This window comes from Heteronotia binoei, chromosome 1 (genome assembly GCF_032191835.1).
Source record: "Heteronotia binoei isolate CCM8104 ecotype False Entrance Well chromosome 1, APGP_CSIRO_Hbin_v1, whole genome shotgun sequence".
Taxonomy (NCBI): domain Eukaryota; kingdom Metazoa; phylum Chordata; class Lepidosauria; order Squamata; family Gekkonidae; genus Heteronotia; species Heteronotia binoei.
In genome coordinates this window covers 258745651-258769034 of record NC_083223.1, presented here as the reverse complement: position 1 = coordinate 258769034, position 23384 = coordinate 258745651, and the positions used below count along the sequence as shown (strand labels likewise).

General features: G+C 46.1%; 2 protein-coding genes across 2 annotated transcripts in view; both read right to left on the bottom strand.

Moving 5' to 3' along the window:
- Nucleotides 1-17321, bottom strand: part of SLC3A2 (solute carrier family 3 member 2) — a 40561-nt gene extending 23240 nt beyond the window's left edge. The window contains exon 1 of the mRNA XM_060254403.1: nucleotides 17303-17321. The gene's annotated coding sequence lies outside the window, so the exon portion shown is untranslated. The remainder of the gene's footprint in view (nucleotides 1-17302) is intronic.
- Nucleotides 17322-18777: 1456 nt separating this feature from the next.
- Nucleotides 18778-22093, bottom strand: TMEM223 (transmembrane protein 223). Its single transcript, XM_060254383.1, has 2 exons — nucleotides 21521-22093; nucleotides 18778-19366 (listed from the first exon to the last, which is right to left on the bottom strand). Exons 1-2 carry the CDS (start codon nucleotides 21999-22001, stop codon nucleotides 19074-19076), a joined length of 774 nt encoding a protein of 257 aa, XP_060110366.1. The 5' UTR covers nucleotides 22002-22093; the 3' UTR covers nucleotides 18778-19073.
- Between the last annotated feature and the right edge of the window lie 1291 nt (nucleotides 22094-23384).

The following is a 23384-nucleotide window of genomic DNA, read 5'->3' as shown; positions in this document are numbered from 1 at the left end:
TATAGGAGATTGTAAGCCACTCTGAGTCTCTGATTCAGAGAGAAGGGCGGGGTATAAATCTGCAATTCTTCTACATTGTGGAGAGTGGAAGGATTTCAAATGCTGAATGACAATAGCAGGTGTGATTGGATTTAGGTGTTGTAATATAGATGAATGGTTCTGATACTTATCTGAAGCTTCATTCTCTTGTAATGAAAATGTAATAGTTTGTGTTCATGAAAACATCTTTTCTGGAATTGATGGTTCTGTGTTACAGTTGACTTAAAGGAAGAAATAGGAAGTTGCTGCAAGGCATGCAATACTTAATTCCCCTGAAGATTGTCACGTTTCGGTGTGCAAGAACTGACTTAGGAAAGATGTAGCATGGTATATTGATAAATGTGTTTTTATGTATTTTATTGTATTAACCATTAATGTATTTTAAGCTGATTTATTGTTAGAGTTTTATGTTGTAAGCCGCTCTGAGCCCGCTTCGGTGGGGTAGGGCGGGATATAAATCAAATGAAATAAATAAAAATTAAGGTTGCCAGATCTCCCCTGGTCACCAGCAGAGGATAGGGGGATAGAGTTGCCAGATCCAGGCTGGGAAGGGATGGAGCCTGGGGAGGACAGGAACCTCTGTGGGCACAATGCCAAAGAGCAAGGGTGATCAAACTGTGGCTCAGGAGCCACATGTGGCTCTTTCACACATATCGTGTGGCTCTCTAAGCTCCCATTGCCCCGTTGACCATCTTGGAAAAGGCATTTCTCTCTTTAAATCACTTCTCCAAGCCAAGTCAGCTGGCAGCTTGGAGAATGCATTTAAATTTAAAGTTGCTTTCTTTCCCCCTCTCTCTCCTCCCCCCAATCTATTTTCCTCCCTTCCTGTCTTGTGGCTCTCAAAACATCTGACGTTCATGTCTCGCGGCTCTCAAACAGCTGTCATTTATTCTATGTGGCTCTTACATTAAGCAAGTTTGGCCACCCCTGCCATAGAGTCTACCCTCCAAAGCATCCATTTTCTCCCGGGGAACTGATCTTTGTAGCTTGGAGATCAGTTGTAACTGGGAGATCTCCAGCCACCACCTGGAAGCTGACAACCCTTTGTAGAAGCTGCATGCAGCAACACAGTATGGTACAATCCTGAGTCATCTAGAAATTAATCTGGAACGCTGCAGTCTGTTCTACCACCTCCACTTTGTTGTATGTATAAATCTAACCTCGGAGGAGGAAATCCAAAACCTGGCTCAGCCATGAGGAAAGGTATATCACATTCACTGCTGTTTCTCATTTTGGTCCTCTGCTCCATCACAACACTAGACCTGATGGATGGACCCCTCCTTCCAGTCACATTGAAGCCCAAAGGATAGAGTGGACAGGCAGGTGAGAAAGAGATGGAGAGATCCGAGAACCATTTGATCCAGTTATTGAATTTAGGCCTAGTTCTCCCTGAAACAACAAATCGATTTGCAGCTGTATTCCTTCAGATCGCAGGTGGGGCCTAGAAAGCTAATCCTTCATCTCTCTAGAATCCCCTCTACATAGAAAACTAGTATCTCAGGGAGAAGGGTACTAGCTTATTTTTCTCCCTGATAATTTAGTTTTCTATGTACAGTGATTTTTTTTCATATGGAGGAAACATGTGAGACCCACAATCGCTGTTAAGGGAACTAACAGTGCCAGCTAAACAGAGGTACACCCTTCAAAGTCCACTGAAGACAAAGAGCTTAGAATGGTTGCCAGCTTCCAGGTGGGGCATGGAGATTTTCTGGAATTACAACTGGTCTCCAGATGACAGAGATCAATTCATCATGGGGGGGGGGGGGATGACAGTTTCAGAGGGGTGGACTCTATGGCATTATACCCCACCTCTTCCTAAACCCTGCTCTCCCAAAGCTCCACCTCTGATTCTTCTGGAATTTCTCAACCCAGAGTTGGCAACCAAGCTGAGCCCACACAACCGATGCTCCACAAAACCAATGGTTTTGTACTGTAGTCTGCCCGAAGCTCGGCGTCCCCCTGCGCTTACTGTCCCAGGCAGGCAAGCAGCACAACCAAAACATTGATGGACCCACCCAGATCCACCACCCATAGTTAGCAGCAGGGCTTTTTTTGAGCAGAAACGCACAGGAACACAGTTCCGGCTGGCTTGGTGTCAGAGGGTGTAGCTTAAAATGCAAATAAGTTCCTGCTCAGCTTTTTCTACAAAAAAGCCCTGTGTGAAACAATGGTGAAATCAGGGGGTGTGGCCTAATATGCAAATGAATTCCTGCTGAGCTTTTTCTGCCATCTGACTCAGCAGGTCCCCAAATGCCCACTAAGCTTAGTCCAGCCAGCTTGGCTCAAGGGAATGTTGATTCTGCTGGCTGGGTGAGACAAAAAAAAAGGAAATGACCAGCCGTTCTGACTTTGCCTCCTTAAGCGACATCGCCTGACTCAGCAAAAGTTGCAGAAACTCCAGCCTCCGGATGGCCTCTTCCCTCCTCCCAATTTTCTCTGCAAGCCTGTAAACAATTCCCAGACAAGCAAAGGCTAAAACCTAGACTTCCACGCTGCCACCGCTGCCCCTTGCCCAAGTGGATTTTGACCTTGCTGGCAAAACACACCCCCCCACCATGACCTAGGAAAGGAAAGGTCCCCTGTGTAAGCACCAGTCGGTTCCGACTCTGGGGTGACGTTGCTTTCACAACGTTTTCACGGCAGACTTTTTACAGGGTGGTTTGCCACTGCCTTCCCCAGTCACCTAAGGCCTCTACTATACCTTGGGGCACGCAGCCCCCCTCCCCACTTCTGTACCTCCTCCAGACCTGTGAGGTTTGGGGAGGAGAAGAAGGGAGTTTTCCCACGCCTCCAGCTGTTTGTTTTCAAAAACAAAGCCGAGAATCTTTTTTTTTTTAAATTGCATCAGGAAACAATTTCCAGACAGAACAATATTGTCTCTCCTTGGGATGGTTTTGGAACCACTTGGAAGGCATCAGATGTTGAGCAATGTTCAAAAGAAAGCCCACATGCAGACTAAGACCCCTCCATGCTAAACACATTTGCTTGGGAGCAAATGGTTGGTTTTAATTACAAAGATGCATGACGCCTGTCCTGTCCTCGGTCATTTTTCCACATTCTAGCTTGGAGGCTATAGCAAACAATTCTATACTCCAGACTGGGGGTGTCAAACATCTGACCTGGGGCCAAATTAGGCCCTCGGAGGGCTCCTATCAGGCCCCTGAGCAACTGACTGTCATCTGCTTCCTTCTCCCTCTCTCTTGCTTCCTTCTGTGTCACAGCTTGTTTTGCAAGGCTTGCTCAATCGCACAGGAGCTAAAGAGCAAAGACTCTATTTTCTCCATTGGCTGAGGCTCCTCCTTGGGGAGGAAGGGGGGAAGGAAGAGCTTGCTTTGCCAGGCTATCACAATCACACAGCAGAGCTACTGAGTCAAGCCTCTCTTCCTTCTATTGGCTGAGGCTCCTCCCCCTGCTGGTCCCCTGGGGAAGGAAGAGCGAAAGCTTCCTTTGCCCAGTTCCCTGGATCCCATCGGAGAAATACAAAGAAAGCACCTTTAAGACCAATGAGTGCTAATATTTTAAACATGGTTTAAGTTTAAGTTTTTTAAAAAATCTTTGTTTTTGTCCATGTCCTTTATAAAGTTTATGTTCCTGCTATCTAATCTTAAATAGGTACACATATGGCCGGGTAATATAACAAGGTCTCATTTATATCAGATCCAGTCCTCATAACAAATGAGTTCGACACCCCTGGCGCCAGACCGTCCTGAATATAGGATTGCTTCCACCCTGAGATGATTCTTCACTGTGCACTCACAGCCCTTACAAATGCAGAAGCATTCACAGTGGCAGCAGAGAATCCACACCAGGTGATTTGCTGTTCTTTCCTTGCGCCTTCCATTCTCTGCTTCCCCATGCCAGTGGAGGGCTTTTGCCCATTTTAAAAAAAATTGGTTGTTCCTATATAGTTACAGAGAAATGACACTATAGCAGGGGTGGCCAAACTTGCTTAACCTAAGAGCCACATTGAATAAACATCACATGCCTGAGAGCTGCAAGACAGGAAAGGTGGAAAGAAGGCAAAGAGATGGGTGGGAGGTAGAGGTGGAAAGAAAGCAACTTTAACTTTAAATGCATTCTACAAAATGCCAGTTGGCTTGGCTAGGAGAAGTGATTTAAAGAAAGAAATGCCTTTTCCAAGCTGGCCAACAGAGCAGTGGGGGGCTTCGAGAGCCACACAATATCTGAGAGCCACATGTAGCTCCCAAGCCACAGTTTGGCCAAACCTGCACTATAATGGAATCACTGCTACTGATTAAAAAATTCTCAACAAAAAGCCTGAGGGTTGCCAACCTCTGGGTGGAGACTTAAGGTCTCCTGGCATTACAACCCATTTCCATACTATAAAGAGTAGCCACCTTTTTTCTGGTCCTAGTTTTGTGCCCTTAGCGGCAGCATAAATAACAGAAATTAAGCAGATTAAGTCACGGGGTGGGGGTGGGAGACTTTTCTCTCTGTGCCAGGAAAAGCTTCCCCAGCTAACTGGCAAGCAAGGCCAGTCTAAAGAAAGAAAGGTGAGAATCCTATTCAAAGTTTTTTTTTATTTGTTGCAGTGTATTAAAGTGCCCCAGAACAAGTTAGTTTCCTGCATAGTGCAAGGGGGTGGACTGGATGACCCTTAGGGATACCTTCCAGCTCTTTGCTTCTATGTTCTATGACTACTAGAGAATCCCTCTGTACAAGGACCAGGGGAAAAGGACTTGCAGATCAGAGGCTTACTGTTTTTAAGTCAGCTCCGGCAGCACAACTGGGAGATGAGTTTGTATGCAACACCTAGGGAGAGGTTCTGTGGCTCAGTGGTGAGCATACACTTCGAATCTCAATCCCAGCCTCAATCTGTGGCATCTTCAGCTAAAGGATTTTGGGCAGCAGGTACTGGGAAAGACCCTTCTCAGTCTGAAATCCAACAGAAGAAGAAGACTGCACATTTATACCCCACCCTTCTCTCCGAATCAGTCTCAGAGCAGCTTACAATCTCCTATGTCTTCTCCCCCCACAACAGACACCCTGTGAGGTGGAAGGGGCTGAGAGGGTTCTCACAGCAGCTGCCCTTTCAAGGACATCTCCTGTGAGAGCTATGACTGACTCAAGGCCATTCCAGCAGGTGCAAGTAGAGTAGGGAATCAAACCTGGTTCTCCCAGATAAGAGTCCACACACTTAACCACTACACCAAACAGAGCCGCTGCCTGTCAGGACAGAGATCGCTGATCTAAAGCAACCGATGGGTTGACTTGGTATCAGACTTTGTATGCCTATGTCTGTGTCAATGTGCCCACATGGACACTAAGGCAGCCAGGCAGAGCTCAGCCTGAAAGGTCACATCCTACAGCTGCTGAGGCATGTTTTGAATGACCAATCATAGGCTGTAGGATAGGATGACAGGTGGGGTAGCCGTGTTGAAGCAGCAGAACAAACGTTGGGTTTGAGTCCAGTGTCTTCTTAACCAAGTTTTATCCAAGACATAAGCTTTCACGTGCATGCACACTTCTCTGATGGTCATAAAGGTGCCACTGGACTCAAACTTTCTTCTGCGTTTTTCATAATACACCTTCCACCGAAAGAACAAAACTCGCCTCTAAAATCCACCTAGGACAGACTATTGCAAAAACAAAAGATCAAACGAAGAGATCTTTAACAATGAGTAATAATTGGGTGGGGGAATATGTGGAGGGATAATCTGAGAGAGTATCAAAAGCAAAGCCCTATTTCAAACAGCAAAATGTTGCAGGCAGTGTTCCCTCTAAGCTGATTTTTAGCTTCCAGCTCAGAGATTTTTAGCCTCCAGTCCAGCTCATGCATTTTTGTCTAAGCTCAGGAAAAATGGCCCCAGAGCACAATAAATGATGCAGGAGCTCACAACTTTAATGCCAGTCGCTCACAAAGTAGAATTTTTGCTCATAAGACTCTGCAGCTTAGAGGGAACACAGGGTAGGTGACCATTCCTCCTCCAAAGCTCCTGAGACCTCACCAGCCCCCTTTTCTCCCAACAGTTTCCAAATCAAGCTTTGGGTCAGGTTTCTGCATGCTCGCCCAGTTCAGGCTTGCATTCCACCCAGGCCTGGAGGAGGACAATTAGGAGGACGCATCAGTGGGTGTAACGCTAACTTTGAGCCAGGTAACAGCTACACGTGCCCCTCACCCCATATGGCCTGCCAGGAGGACGTGGGCCAAGTATGCAAGCAGGATCTTACAGCCATGAGCCGCCCCGCCCCCCCTGCCCAGGTTCTGGACCTGCTGGATTGGTAGATCAGGAATAACACTACACTTTTTCAGATGCCTTGTGGCTGGGGTCAGCACAGGACGCACAGAACAGTTCCAGAACAAAAGCGCCACAAACCCGCTTTTCTGTTTTATTGCGATACAGATTGCATTATCAGTTTCGAAGGGCCACTCTATTTACCCTCTAACTATTGGAGCTTGGCCTAAAAAATGCTACAGCCACACCTCTTGCATTCTCACTGCCTTTCCATGTCCTAGTACAGACAGGGCCAGCTCGCTCACAAGGCAAACTAAGCAGTTGCCTAGGGTGCCGGGAGGAGGGGGCACCAAATTGGGCTCCCCCGCCCTTCCAGTGCCTACGACAACCGGCTAGTTTGCCTGCCTGCAGGTCCACCAGGAAAGGTGTCAGTGGGAACTATGGCACTCATGGGCATGAAGTTGGGGTCCCCTGCCCTAGTATCACTATATAAAGGGATTGACTCTTCCCCATGCCAGTCCCGAAGCCACAGAAACGGGCCATGCGCAAACAAGGACATCTTCCAGATGGGTTTACCACTGCTGTTTGGGTTTCTACGTTACAGAAAGCAGAAGGGAACTCAAGTCTTTTAAGTGTGTATTACAGGGATCAGCAACATGTTGCCATGGCACCAGCCGCCACCTTTCCTGGTGCCCACCAGGTGTCTTTAAAAAGTCAACGGGGAAAGGTGGGGCATCTGCTTAGCAGGGCTTTTGATTGGCCTCTGGTTGGCTTTGCAGATCTGATTGACTTTGCAGATTAAAAATGCAGCTGCCACTACGGGATTGATTTTATTCTCTCTCTCTGCTCTTTCTCAGTGTTTTTCTTTTTTAAATTACTCATCTTGCCCTCAGCAGTTGGGCTTCCTTTGGATGTGGCTCACAAAGGTTGGTGACCCCTGTTGTATTATTATTATCGATATCCCTGAAAAAGCTTTATTGCACAGAATTTCCTGCCATTTCCTACCTGGATGTATCTGAACCCTTAAAAATTCACAACTCTTAAGAAGAAGAAGAAGACTGAAGATTTATACCCTGCCCTTCTGCTAACAACCAGAGTTCGATCCCCGATGGAAGCTGGGTTTTCAGGTAGCCGGCTCGAGGTTGACTCAGCCTTCCATCCTTCCGAGGTCAGTAAAATGAGTACCCAGCTTGCTGGGGGGAAAGCATAGATGACTGAGGAAGGCAATGGCAAACCACCCCATAAAAAGTCTGCCATGAAAACGTTGTGAAAGCAACATCACCCCAGAGTCGGAAACGACTGGTGCTTGCACAGGGGACCTGTCCTTTTCCTCTCTCTGAATCAGAGACTCAGAGCGTATTACAATCACTTATATCTTCTCCCCCCACAACAGACCCCTCCCTGTGAGGTGGGTGGGGCTGAGAGGGCTCCCACAGCAGCTGCCCTTTCAAGGACAACTCCTGCAATAGCTATGGCTAACTCAAGGCCATTCCAGTAGCTGCAAGTAGAGGAGTGGGAAATCAAACCTGGTTCTCCCAGATAAGAGTCCTCACACTTAACCACTACACCAAACTGGCTCACAAAACTACAGTTGCCACCTTTCCCCCCAATCCCACGCCTGTGCTCTTTTAAAAAATTGAATGGACAGGGTTGCCAACTATAACATTGGGAATTCCTGGAGATTTGAGGGCAGTGCTTGCGGATGGTAGAATTCAGCAAGGATGATCACAGCTGCCATTTCCTCCAGGGGAACTGACGTCTGTAGTCTAGGAATCAACTGAATTTCGAAGAAGAAGAAGAAGAAGAAGATATTGGATTTATATCCCGCCCTCCACTTCGAAGAGTCTCAGAGCGGCTCACAATCTCCTTTACCTTCCTCTCCCACAACAAACACCCTGTGAGGTGGGTGGGGCTGGAGAGGGCTCTCACAGTAGCTGCCCTTTCAAGGACAACCTCTGCCAGAGCTATGGCTGACCCAAGGCCATTTCAGCAGGTGCAAGTGGAGTGGGGAATCAAACCCGGTTCTCCCAGATAAGAGTCCGCACACTTAACCACTACACCAAACTGGCTCTCGGAGAATGCAGGCCTCACCTGGACTTTGGTGGCCGTATAGTGCAGAAATGAAGCTGTGATGAGTACTTACACCTCCTGGGGAAAAGCTTCCCCTGCTTAATTTTCTTTTTTTTGTGGAGGGGGTGTGTTTGGAAATTCCTGGAGATTTGGGAGTGGAGGGACCTCAGTGGGGCATAATTAGGGTTGCCAGCCTCCAGGTGGGGCCTGGAGATTGATTCCTGGAGATTGCCTGCTTTGACACATGATCTCCAGCTGGCAGAGATCAGCTCCCCTGGAGAAAAGGGCTGCTTTGAAGGGTGGACTCTATGGCACGGTATCATGCTCAAGGCCCCTCCCTTCCCCCAAACCCACCCTCTCCCGGATCCACCCCCAAAGTCTCCAGGTATTTTCCAACACAGACCTAGCACAACCCTAGGCATAATGCTGTAGTGTCCATCCACTCTCCAAAGCAGCCATTTGGTCCAGGGGTACTGACCTCTGGTGTCTGGAGAACAGTTGCAATTCTCCAGGAGACCTCCAGGCTTCAGCTGGAAGTTAGCAACCATAGCAGAACAAAGCTTGTGAACAGAGATTTCCACCCTCCCTGGCCTCTACAAGTCCTGCTGTTCCTGTTTCTCTGACATTCAATCTCCGGGTGTTTACAGCCCGAGCTGTCCTCCCCAGTTCCCAGAATCCCTTCCCTTGTTGTTGTTGTGCAGCTAACTGGAGCGGCCTGATGTTATCCGTGCAGACAAGTTTGGAGCTTTGCCAGGCTGGGTCCTGCTGAGAAAACAAAGCTGCATGTTCCCGCAGCGTGCTTCTCTGCTTCCAACAGTGGAGGACAAGTCTCCAACCTGCACAATCCCACTCGAGCAGAGCAATGTGCGTTCCCACAAAGACACACACCCCCCCCAACCAGGGACAGACAATAGTCGACCCAAGCCCCCCTTCCCTCAATTCAATATGAGCCAAAAGCTTTGCCGACAGGCCACTATCTGAAGAGGTTTTTAAAATCCTCGCAATTGTAAACACACTTTGAACTTTATCTCTGCCAGAGATTTACTCTTCCCTTCCATATTTTTAGCCCGGGGTTGGCTTTGAAGTGAAGCCAATCAGCTGGGTTGATTTTGCAATAACAACAGATTCTGGTGTAAAGCAAAGCTGATTTGTCTTTCCTCTTGTGCAACAACAACTGGTTATTCCAGCAAAAGCACCCACGTGGAGTTCTGGGCTTCAGAATCAGGGCCCCAGAACGGTTTCCCTGAGCACATACCATGATTCTGCAGCCTCATGTCACAAGGGCTTAAGACATCATTGCCCAGCACACAGAAAAGAGATTTCATTAAAAAAAAAAGAGGCAAGCTACTTTTACTCAAAAAGAAGGTGACACCGGATATAAGATTGTCCCCAGTATAAGGAAAGCCCCCTACTTTTCATACATATGGACATCGTGATCACCAGTATGGTTGCCAGGATGCCTGGAGTTTTGACTCTCACACATCTGCTCTAAGAAGTGGACTTTGCTTACAGTTTCTAAGGCTTATGTGGATACTATAAGCCTCAGCTTTGCAGCTGCATTCTATATCTCTGATGAGTGTTAGCCAGAACTACAGACGTGCTCCAGCTACTCCTTGTGTGCCCAGTCGTGGCCGCTGCAGTAAAAGAAGCCATGCCACCATGAACTGTACAAGCAAACAGTTTCCAGCCTGTTTCCATGAACCAAGGGCTAACACCACCAGAATCCATCTTGTTTTCCTGATTCCATCTCCAGCATCTGCTTCAACTTTTGCATAAGGCAATCAAGCTTATCCAGGCATGGATCCTGCCAGACCACTCAAGCCTTTGTCTAAAGAAACCCAGGACAAAGACTGGTGTCAGGAAGAAGACTAAGAAAGAGGAAGACCATCTCCTGCATGAGCCAAGTCTTTTGTCTAAACCGGGTGATACCTAGGTCAATATTTGATTCTCTATTGTCACCTTTTCAGATAAGCCCATCTAATCTTAAGTGTTCCCCACTCAGTAATCACTTCTACTCTATCGCTTTGGAGCCTGCCCCATGGCCTGTTTCAATCTGGAAATTCTTTCAGGTACCCAGGATCCAGGCAAGTTCATTGGTCAAGACAGGTACCCAATTGGGTGCCACCAAGGGACTTGCTATTGGCTCTGCAATAGTCCAGCCCTCCTGGTCATTGCAGAGCCTCCCCTTTCTCCTCCCTCTGACCTCCCAGCCCGAGGGTCTTAAGGTAGCCTATTTAACCTCTGACCCAACTCCACTCATGTGTGCTTCTAGCAGTATCCCAATTCCGCTGTCTAGATCCATCCCCAATTCTGGCCACAGTTTTGGGTCCATTTCCCCCATCCTCTTTTGTCGCCATTGGAGCCTTCCTTGAAGACTATGATAGGTAATATTACCCTGTGTGTCTATCCTTATATGTTCCCCTGTCCATCTATCTATATTTCCTAGGACTGTGTGTATGTATGATTGTATGTGTATTTTTATCTTGTATGGAAGACTATATTTTTCTTAATAAATTGTAATTGATTTCACTAAATTAAGAGTCCCAAATATCTAAGCATTACTTTTCTGGACGTGTATTCTTGTATACATTGGTAAAAGATTCCGAGTGAGCCAGATGCCCACCTAACTAATTCCCCAACCTCGTTTTGAGGGCATTTAGGCTTACACCAGTTAGGGTTGCCAGCCTCCAGGTGGGGCCTGGAAATCTCCCGCTTTTACAACTGATCTCCAGCTGGCAGAGATCAGCTCCCCTGGAGAAAATGCCCTGTTTCTAATTCCAGGAGATCCCCAAGCCCCACATAGAAGTTGGCAACTCAGCGCAGCAGCCATGTTGGGTTTGTCTCTGTCTCCTTTGGCAGCTATTTTGTGGGGGCACTCATCACCACCACTCAAAATTCCAAAGGTGCCCACAGGCTCAAAAGGGGTTGGGAACAGGGACCCCTTCTCCATCTTTCAAAGCTATCTAGGTTAGGGGACAACACAGCGGATGACAGTAAATGGCATAAATTACACAGTGGATTGTGTAAATTCAATGTGTTGGGTGAAGAAATAGTTCTTTCCATCTGTCCTAAATCTACTGCCTATCATTTTCATAGGGCTGACCCGGAGTTCTACTGTTACAGGAGAAGGAAAAGAAGTTATCTGTCTCCATTTCATAAACCTTTATCATATCCCTCCCACAGTCCTCTCCTCCCCCTACAATGTAGTACCAGACAAGAGTCTGAAAAGACTGAACTCGGGAGGCCTGGCTTGAATTCCAGTCTTTCATGCCACCTGACTCTTCTTATTACCAACCCGAGCAAGATCCCTTCCACTACTGTACCGACTGGGAACAGTGCCAGTTAACGGAGCCATCCGAGGACCTCCTGTCCTGCCAAAACACACTAGGAGTTCTTAGAAGCACAGTCAAAAACAGATGGGAAATTTCCCCCCTCAGTCTGATGAAACTCCAGGGGTAATAATTCAGGGCACACAGGCAGGCAGTGTGAACAACAGAAAACTGTGACTGATGGTCTGGAGCACCAAGAGGGTATATTCAAGAGCTGCCCAGAGTGGAGGAAAACTAGGGCAACATTTTTGTTCGTTTCTTCTAGGGCAACATTTTCACTCTCAATTAACATGGATTAGTTCCTCTAAATTACATGAGACTCAAAGCTAGGATGATGAGAGGATGGGAAGAGAAAGTAGTTTGGGACAAGGGTGTCAAACATAAGGCCTTGGGGTCCAAAACTGGCCATCCAGCGCTCTTATCCGGCCCGCAAGCAACTGATTTGTATGGAAATATAAGGTACTCCCCCTTTTATGAGATCTTCTGGGGAAAACCTAGACTAGTGGGGCTTTTGTAGGCTTCTACTGCTAGGAATCAATTATGTTTGTTTGTATTTTGAGTTAAAAAAACCCTCAATATTGTTAATTGGGTTTGCCTGTGTCCTTTATAAAATGCATATCTCTAGTACTTGCCATTGCATTTTATTTATGGCCCAACAAAGTGACATTTATATCAGATCTGGTCCTTGTAACAAATGAGCTTGACACCTCTGGAGTAATGTTCCCTCTAAGCGGCAGTCTTGTCAGCGAAAATTCCACTTTGTGAGCTATTGGCATTAAAGTCTGAGCTACTGGCATTAAAGTTGTGAGCTACTACATAAATTAGTGTGCTCTGGGGTCATCCTTCTTGAGCGAAGAAAAAAATGTGTGAGCTGGAGGCTAAAAATCTGTGGGCTAGCTCATGCTAACTCAGCTTAGAGGAAACACTGCTCTGGACTAAAACATAAGAGTCCTGCTGGATCAGATCAATGGTCCATCTCAGTCCAGCATCCTGTCTCACACAGCAGCCAACCAGTTTCTCTAGGGCCAACAACAGGGCATTAGAGGCCAAAGCTTTTCCCTGATGTTGCCTCCTGGCTCTGCGATTCTGAGGCTTAGTGGCTCTGGGATTCAGAGGTTTAGTACCTCTGAATGTGGAAGTTCCCCTCAGTTACTCTGGCTAATAGCCATTGATAGACATCCTCCATGAATCTATATAATCCCCTTATAACACTGTGTATGCCTATGGCCATCACTATCCTCTGGCAGCAAATTCCATACTTTAACCACTCTCCATGTACAGAAGTATTTCCTTTTGTCTGTCCTGAATCTACTACCAATCTGCTTCATTTGATGCTCTCGAGTTGTAGTGTTTCGGGAGAGGGAGAAAAATTTAACCCAACTGAGCTCTCGTTCTGCCTGTGGTGCTAAGCCTGTTTAGGCTGTACAACTTCAGGGTCCTGTGGCAGAATATTCCTCTGCATCCCACAGCTCCACAGCAAATTTGTATGAAAAGCTAGCAGGTCAGGGACAAGGAGAGTTTAGAATACTGACATGCTATGTTTTTGCAAGCAGGGGAATTGCTTCTCTTTAATTTACTGAGAAGCATACACTAATGAGACCTATCACCTGCAGTCTGTAACAGTACAACTCACATGCACATTTACAACTTCAGTGAGAACTAGGTCTCTGTGGCTGCCATTACAAAAGCAGCTTGTTCCAGTGCCATATTAAACCAGTACTTAATCCAGTTGTTCCAGTAGCACTGGTAAGGCACATGTGAAACCAAATGTCACCTTCACCCCCACCTTCTACTAAATGCTTATAGATGTGTGTTACTGGGCCAGTGTGGCTGATAAAACTACGACCCACACAAGATCACTCACAGAAGGAATTTAAATCTAGGTCTCTCAGTCCTACAGATAGGCATATCAAAACATATTTCTGCGTAGGTGAGGAAGCTTGAAGATCAAACACATGGTAAGAAGGGTGGACCAGTTTGAAACTGGGTGCAAAAGAGCACCCTTATGCCAAAATTATGTCTGTTAGTGCCTTGGCTCCAATGCATGTTTGGGCACATTGGTCTGAGAACACCACAGTCATTACTGAACAAGCTGGAACTTAAACGTTCTTCCTGGAGGGTTAACTGGAGCAAAGGATTCTCTCGTTTTGTTTAAATTATATATCAAACCCTTGGTGGAGGTGGAAGGGAAGCACCCACCTATGAAACAACTTGCAATTGTATGGTATTTGCAGTTCCAACATGTATGGACAGCCACAGCGTGAGAAGGCTTTAAATTAGATTCACTGAAGAGGAGAGATTATCAACGGCTAATAACCGTAATAGCAAAATGAAATCTCCATGTTCCATAGAGTCCACCCTCCAAAGCAGCCATTTTCTCCAGGGGAACTGATCTTGGTTATCTGGGGATCAATTGCAATAGCAGGCAATCTTCAGGTGCCCCCTGGAGGTCAAGCAAAAAACCTGTGCCTGGTTGTTTGCCACCTGGAGGTTGGCAACCCTACAAGTCAGACTACCATTTGCTGACAGAGATAAATGACAGAAGACACACATAGCTTTCATGTCCTACTCATGGGCTTCTCACGGGCAAGCTGGTAGATCACTGAGGGAATAAAAATGCTGAATCAGGGAAACTTTTGGTCTGACTCAGCAAAGTGCCTGTGTTCTTATAAGGTGGTGACATTAGCACAATTTATGTGCTCGTGAGCCTTAGGCTCAGATTATACGGAGATGATGGCAGCTATGTGGCTAACCCAGAACACAGTGTGGTTCTCGAGTGTCAGGACACTGTTCCTTGGCACCAACACTGACTCGGCCTACCAGATCAACCCTTCTAAATGTACGTCATTTATTCAGAACATTTCTACCCAGGCCCATAGCCAGAAAATTTTAAACAGGGGGGCCCAGGGGATAAAATGGGGGTGGGGGCGCTGCAGGGCACAAAATCTGAGGTCCATGCCCTCCCTGTGGCCGACCTCCTTCTCCTCCTGATGCTGCTCTGGAGCCGCTTGGAGGCTCTCAACTGGAGTGACCATACGGGTAGAAGGGGGGAGTTAAATGGAGAGGCCTGGGCCCTCTCACCATAACTGCGGGCCCGTTTCTACCCCACTTTTTCCTCAGAGACACAGTAAACCATCACAATTCATATTTAAAACAGGTTTCAGATCTCAATTTCTACTCGTGGGGGGGGGCAGTTTACTGGCAGCAGGCAGGCCTCAAAGCGTTTAGCAAAATGGCCTGGGTGCGGCTTAGATAGAGAGACTTGGGACTTTGGCCTACTCTTAGCCTGGATCAGCAGTGTTCTTTAGCATTTTCCTCAGGGACAGACTGCTCTGAAATCTGGGGACAAAAAAAACAAACAAACCACACTCTAAAATATAGAAAGATAAATGAAAGGGGGTGTGTGACACTGTTCTAAGTTTGAATAGAGGGACAACAGAGATTGAACATGTTTTTTTTTTTTTTTTTAATCTCAGCCCTCCTCCAAAGGAGATCAAGACAGCATACATGGTTCTATGCTCTCCATCATTTTATCCTTACAACTGCCCTGTAAATTGGTTGACAGTGGGGATTCGAACCAGCTCTTCCATATCCTAATTCAGGGGTCACCATTGTAGTACCTGTGGGCACACCTTTCCTGGCACTCACCAAGTCTTTCTAGGAAGTGTGTGGAGGCAGGTTGGACCCTTGCTTAGCAGGTCTTCTGACAATGGCTGCTGGCAGGGCAGATTAAAATAATATTTTAGGGGCAGTGGCCACCAGTGTTGGTTTTCTCTCACACACTCCTATTCCCCAGGATATTTTTAAAATTGCTCCCCTTTCCCGGGTTGCCTCACAGCAGAATCAGTGGCACAAGGACTGCCGGAAAAGTTTTTCAGAAGAGCAATGGAAAACCCTTTGGAAAAGCTCTCTATTTAAATCTAGATCTACATACATTAAAATACAAAATTTTAAATTGTGGTCCTGGTGGTACATGACACCAGTGAGGCTGTTTCATGGCAATCTGATCTCCACTCCAGGGTGTTGGAAAAAGTGTGGGGGAATGGGCACGGTGATGCACTGTGGGAGTGTCCACAAGTGCAGGCTTTTTGGAAATCAGTGATAAAAATTGCAGGAGAAATAATTGATTTCGACATTCCTTTCTTGCCAGAGTCTGTCCTCCTAAATATCTGGCATACCAAACCAAGCTCTAAAACAAAAATGGATCTTCTTTCAATTTTATTATTAGCAGCCAAAATCAATATAGCTCAATGTTGGAAATCAGATAAATGTCCAACTATTCGCCAATGGTACAATAAAATATGGGACTTGATGATCCAAGATAAATTGTCTACAAGCATATTAAGATACGAAAATCCAAGACCAGATGATAATTTTGTTGAGAAATGGTTTTTCTTTCTCATATCAATGAGAAATCCTTATTAAGCCTACCTACTCCAAAAAAGTATCTGGATTTCATCATATATTAACTATCTATGTTTATGATTTAGTTTGAGTCTTTACCTGTTATGTAAACTGTCTACGTAACGAATTACAGGTGTGTAAGCGATTGTAAAGAATTCCTTTATATATTATTTATATTATTTAATTTATATTTTGATGTATAATGATAATGCCTTGCTTATTTGTATACCAAAGATTTTGACTAGGCTGTGTGAAGTTATTTAAAATAATAAAAATTATTAGTTATAAAAAAAAAATTGCTCCCCTTTCCCTCAGCTTCCTGTTTTTGTTTCACCTTCTGCAGCAGCCATTTTCTGGCCAGCTCCACTCCTGTGGCAGCCATTTTGTGGTTGCGTCCACCAGTGTCACAATTCAAAAGGTGCCCATGGACTCAAAAAGATTGAGGACTCCTCTCCTAACTGAACGCTCTAACCACAGAACGTATGAAGTTGCCTTAAAATGAGTCAGACCCTTGGTCCATCTAGCTCTGTATTTCTCAGTGGCAACAGTTCTCCAGCTTCTTGGGGACCGAGGTCTTTCCTAACACCTGTTACTATTGGAGATCCTTTTCCCCTGGAGATGCTGGGGACTGAACCTACTGTGTGCATGACAGGATGCTGAACCAAGAGTAACTTGGTCTTTGCTACTATAGCCATAGCTCCCTGGGGCCTGAGGATGTGTGGGGTGCCTTGTTTGTCATCCATTGCTGTTACATTGCTTGGAGGATTGCTTGATTGGAAAGTAAGGTGTGCCTCTTTCAAATAAGGTATAAGCATGTATTCTACCCAATGTATTTCATAAACAGGGTTGCCAACTGAAGGTTGGGAAATTTCTAGAGATTTAGGGATGGAACCTGGAGAAGATGAGGGTTTGTGGAGGAGAGAGATCCCAGCAAAGTCTAATTCCCCAGAGGTCGCCCCTGAAACTGCTATTTCCTCCAAAGGAACTGACGTCACCTGGAGAGCAGTTGTAGCTCCAGGATAACTCAAGACCCCATCGACGTTGACTAAATGATGGGGGGAGGCACAGAAAAGTGATTGTCCTCTGAACATATGTAGAGTGCTGTTCTTCAGGACTAGGGGAGAAGACTGAAAACGTCAGAGAACAGAGATTCCCAGAAGGGTCGAATCCAATTGCCATTTAGAAATTAATGCGAGGAGTGGCTGCCGTGGTCTCCCCAGCTCTCCCTTCCCCAAATCAGTGGAGAGCACAGCACCAACTTACCATGGCTCCCCACTCCGGCCCTCTTTCAGGCCTCCTTCCCCCAGGCCCCATCGCAAAGATCTCCCTGTCTTCCAGCTCTCCTGTACTGAGTGGAAATTTCCATGGCAACAGCGGTTACAAGGGAATCTATGAAGGCTTCTGCTCAAATGTTAAAATCAAGGCCCAAAAGCCAAAGGGGCAGTAAAGAAAGAACAGAGGAACTTAAGTTACCACTATTTTCACCTCCCAGGCTCCTGTGCTTTTAAGTAGCTGTAGAAAGGAAAGGAAAGGTCCCCTCTGCAAGCACCAGTCGTTTAGCTTGGAGAAACGGCTCTTTAGCTTGGAGAAACATCGACTGAGGGGTGACATGATAGAGGTTTACAAGATAATGCATGGGATGGAGAAAGTAGAGAAAGAAGTACTTTTCTCCCTTTCTCACAATACAAGAACTTGTGGGCATTCGATGAAATTGCTGAGCAGACAGGTTAAAACGGATAAAATGAAGTACTTCTTCACCCAAAGGGTGATTAACATGTGGAATTCACTGCCACAGGAGGTGGTGGCGGCCACAAGCATGGCCACCTTCAAGAGGGGGTTAGATAAAAATATGGAGCAGAGGTCCATCAGTGGCTATTAGCCACAGTGTGTGTGTGTGTGTATATATATAGATATATATATATGGCCGCTGTGTGACACAGAATGTTGGACTGGATGGGCCATTGGCCTGATCTAACATGGCTTCTCTAATGTTCTTATGTTTCCGACTCTGGGGTGACGTTGCTTTCACAAAGTTTTCACGGCAGACTTTTTATGGGGTGGTTTGCCATTGCCTTCCCCAGTCATCTATACTTTCCCCCCAGCAAGCTGGGTACTAATTTTACCGACCTCAGAAGGATGGAAGACTAAGTCAACCTCCAGCCGGCTACCTGAAAACCCAGCTTCCATCGGGGATCAAACTCAGGTCATGAGCAGAGCTTAGGACTGCAGTACTGCAGCTTTAACACTCTACACCGCGGAGCTCTAAACTGTAGAAAACCCACAGATAAAACCCCTTCAGTACAGAAATACAATGAGTTTCTACCCCATGGTGTTAAGGCATAGGAATATTTTGAGAAATAAGTACCGTGTGTCAGCTCTAATGTGGGAAAATTGGGGTCTTGAATCATCTGGAAAGAGGTTTATTCCTCTTTCCCACAGATAAAACCCCTCCAGTACAGAAATACAATGAGTTTCTACCCCATGGTGTTAAGGCATAGGAATATTTTGAGAAATAAGTATGTCAGCTCTAATGTGGGAAAATTGGGGTCTTGAATCATCTGGAAAGAGGTTTATTCCCTGTTCCCCAATACCCAATGTCCTGAAAATTGTCATAGGATTTCTGCCAACAGGGCCTAAACACACATTATTTCCCCTCTTTATCCCAAAAGGTAGGAGGATACATCTGACTGACAGAGAGACACACACTTGTGTGGGAAAGAAAATAATAAATCCATAAGCATTTTCTGCATTTTTAGTTTGCAAAGTAGTCAACCAGAGTACAATTGCAATTATTCCTGACTAGTTCAGGTCCCAGACTCCCCATAAATCTATGTCCGTTCGTTGGGGATAGAAGAGTACTTGAAGAGTTGTTCTGAAGATGCTGGTGGGAGATCTCCCAGTCCCCCCACAGAATGGACAATACATAAATCAGGGACGGACTGTAACTCATCAGTCTTTCTTCATCTCTGTGGCAGCCCAGTGCGGAAGGTGGACTCTCCTGAACCCTCTTCTTCTGTAACTGTACATTTTAGCCTTACACTTTCCGATAAGCACCCACTGTGATATCAAAAAGCTTGGCATTTGTGATCCTCCCTTGCTTGTCCAAGAGGAAATAGAAGGGCCTCCCCTTGATCTTGAGGGGGATCATGGCCGGCACCTCAGAACGATGGGACATGCAGGAGATGTTGCGCAGGGGTACGGTGAAGGAGGAGGGCAGGCCAAAGGGATAATAGGTGGTGAGAGTCACTTCCTGCCCACCACGGTGCAGAATGACTCGGCTGACGGAGCGACGTGAAAAAATGAAGCCTGCCACCAAGATCAGACAACCTGAGGAGAAAGGAACAAATAATATATTATTTCAAACCTTTTTTTCTCCTAGGTCTCAATATATATACCTTATAAACTTCAAAAAGTAAGAACCTGAACAAACACAACAATAGGCTCAACGCATCACAAGACTGTAACCTTCCTTAACATAGATATTACTCAAAAATGTAATTCAATCCTCTCTACCTAATTAGATATCACTATACCAAATCTCTATGGTAGGAGTGCCCAAACTTGCTTAACATAAGAGCCACACAGAATAAATGTCAGATGCTTGAGAGCCGCAAGAAAGGAAAGAAGGGTGAAAAGAAAGGAAATAGTTGAGGAGGGAGAGGTGGAAAGAAAGCAACTTTAACTTTAGATGCTGCCGGCTGGCGTGGCTTGGAAAAGTTATTTAAAGAGACAAATGCCTTCTCCATGCTGGCTGACGGGGCAGTGGGGGCTTCAAGAACCACACAATATGTGTGAAAGAGCCACATGTGGCTCCCGAGCCACAGTTTGGCCACCCCTGCTCTATGGTACCCACCAACATATCTCCTGGCATCAGGCGGAGCTTTCGCCCAGCAAGACTTCTCATTAGTCACTGTAGTTTTGATTGGCTGTGCAGATTTTTTAAAAATGTTGTTTTGACAGCAACTACAACCACTGCACAAGGATCTCCATTCTGTGGCTGACTCCCAACTCCTGTGGCCAGCAGCCATTTTGTGGCTGTGACCACCACGTTATGCCATAACCACTGGTGCCCACAGGCTCAGAATGATTGGGGAGCCCTGCTCCAACCCATAATCAGCAGTCTTAAGTAAAACCAAAACTTAACAATCTTCAGACATACATGGCTGTCTTTTACGCAAATCCCAATATTTTAACCATTTTTATGCTCACTTTTAACTCAAATAGGGTCCTCTAAGGCAGTGAACATCAAACAAAATGTTTCAGCATTAAAGACATTTAAAATGAAGTATGTGCATAATAACATTAAGCCAATTAGCCAACTAACTGATTACAAGGATTTTGATTGACTCTAAAGGTGCCCTGACAGATTTCCACCCTCTAAAAGTAGTTACAAAAACTGCAAATGGCAAGGATCATCTCAGAAGAGCCATTTCCTCTGTGGATGAGAAATCGGGAATACCTCTTATGACTTCTGCTACCGCACGCAACACTGAGAAACAAAGTGGGTGGGTTTTTTTGTCATTTGAATGTCTAGTTCTGACGCAATATTTATTTACTTTATATATAGTCTGCCTTTCTCACTGAAACTCAAGAGGGGTCACACACTGTAAACAAGGCAGTCAAATGCATTGCAATTTATAGCAATGCAATAAGGCTACTATGGCTATTTATACAAAATGGATTCATGCCTAAAACTTGTAGGATTAAAGTTAACTAAAATTTCTTTAATTTGGTGGCAGCCCAAATTTTTATGATGTTAACTAAGGAGAAGGGGGGGGGATCTTAAATATCAGGAGCATTAATTTATGGATATTTGTAATTTTATCTGTTGTATGTATATATGACTATAGAATTCAAAAAGACTAGGCTGGAATGGTCACTGAGTTTACATGGCTTTTTTTGGGTGCAACTAATTCCATGGATTAGGACAGATCTATTAATAGGTATTTGCCACCAGTTAGAGAACCTCCATCTACAATCTCAGCCTACTCGTTGAATACGAGCTGCTAAGGGAAATAGAACAGGGGACAGCCATCACCTTCTTACACAGCTTTTGAATATCCAGAAAGACCAATTTAGGTTGACAGCTGTTGGAAGCAGAATACTGGGCCTAGAGGGTTATTTTATCTGAAACAGCAGATGTTTTCTCACTGTGCCCATTGCAAGCGGAACAACTGCAGGTTCTGAGTCAGAGAACCTCTAAGCCAGGAGGCAACATCAGGGAAAGGCCTCAGCCTCTATGCCCTGTTGTTGGTCCACCAGAGGAATTGAGAAGAGATGCTGGACTAGATGGACCACTGATCTGATGCAGAAGGGCTCTTCTGTTCTTAGGAGTTAAGATTATCATTTAAATTGCAAACTCCTTGGGACAGGGCAGGGGTCTACTTTGCTGATGCCTCTCTGGGTGTTGAGGAGGGTGTGCTATTACTACTACTAAAGCGCAACCAGAAGTAGGAACAAAGGATTAGTGCCTTTCCTTACCTACTGTCAGGCAAGAGGCGGTGAAACCAAAGCGCCACTTGTTAGAGCCGACATTGAGTGTGGCTCCGCCCGGCAGGGTCGGCAGAGGCCGCTCCCCCTGCTGCGAATCCGATTCCGGCCGCTTAGCGCCGGTGGAGCGCAGGGAATAGAAAGCGGTGTGTGCCAGATAGGTCCAGAACAGGAACTGGCAGGCACAGAAAAGGCCGAGAAGGCGGAAAAAGCGAACTCGGTCATGCTGGAAGAGCAAAACGTCCTGGGCCACACGGGCATCCAGCGGAAACGCGCAATGCACCCTGCGGGCTGTGCCCCATCGCCACGGGGTCTTCTCCGCGCTGCTTCTGCTCCATGCGCTCCAGCTCCAAGAGCGCACAGGCCAGGGCGCTCCCCGCCAGCACCAACTCCAAAGCAGCCCCGCACTCCGCGGCCCCCCACTCACCGAGCCCCAAACCCGCACCCCATTTCCCCACGTGCAACACAACATTCTGGATTCGCCCTTGACGGGAGGGAGGGAGGGGTCACCTGCTGTGGCCCAAAGGCTCTTGGGAGTTGCAGTCTGGTTTTAGACCAATCACCACCCCTTCTGTAACACGTGACCTTTTTTGCATCATCTTTTCGGAAAGCCGGCGTTGGCTTCCGGAAGGCAGCGGTTGGCTGGTTGCGAGATCGAGTTTTGCCCCAGTCTGTGCTGGCCTCGGTAGGCTCAGCTGTCGGTCTGGATGGGAAGGGAAGCAACGCTTCCCTCTGCGCCTTCTGCGAACAGCATAGTGCCGCGCAGTGTAACGCGGAACAATTTTGCATTTGTGGAAACAGGTATTTGTATACATACACGCGGTCTCCTGTCAGGTAAGATAACCTTCAGAAGGCCTTCTTATGCCTGCGTTTTAAAGATGCCAGCCTCCAGGTGGGACTTGGGGATCTCCCGGAATTATAGCTCATCTGCAGACTACAGAGATCATTTTCCCTGGAGGAAACGGAAGCTCTGGAAGGTGGATTCTATGAAGTTCCTGTTCAACAAGGACCTGGCAACCCTTACCGCCCCAATCTCCTGCCCGTGACTGTAAGTATGGGTCTCTTTCTGCTAAAAAAATGACAGTGATTTAAAGCAAAATACATTGCTATTAAACAAGTAAACAAAAACTTTTCAGCTGTTAAAAACATGCCCAAACATAAGGATCACTCCAGGCCCTCCTGTCTTCCACCATCCTTCAAATTCATGTTAGTTACATCAGTAACACTGTCCAGCCATCTCATCTTTTGCCGCCTACTTCTTCTGCCGTCTTTCCCAGCATCAGGGTCTTCTCCAGTGAGTGCTCCCTTCTCATTTGGCAGCCAAAGTATTTGAGCTTCAGCATCTGACCTTCCAGGGAACAGTCAGGGTTGATTTCCCTTAGGACTGACTGATTTGATCTTCCTGCAGTCCAAGGGACTCTTAAGTGTCTTCTCCAGCACTGCAAATGGGCAAAATCAGCAACTAGCTATACATGTGGATTCTCCATTGTAGCCTCCACCTTGTGGAATAGCCTGCCTGAGGAACCCAAGAGGACTCCCACACTTCTGGCTTTACACAAACTATGCAAAACTGAATTATTCAAGGTTTGTACTTCACAAAGTTACTTAGATAAATTATTGGTTACTGTGGTCTATAGCACTTTATATAGACTAAAGCTTGCAATGGGTTGGATCCTATTGTGCAATTCATTTAATGTGTCATATTAACCCCTGTGTTTTGCTTCAATTCAGTCTTTTAGACTTCTGGATGGTTCTATAACTTAAAGCTTGTTTCATTCTTTACTGAATGTCCCATCTTGTTGATTTTATTGACTCACTCTGTATCATCTTCCTTGAGTCCCAATGAGAAAGGCAG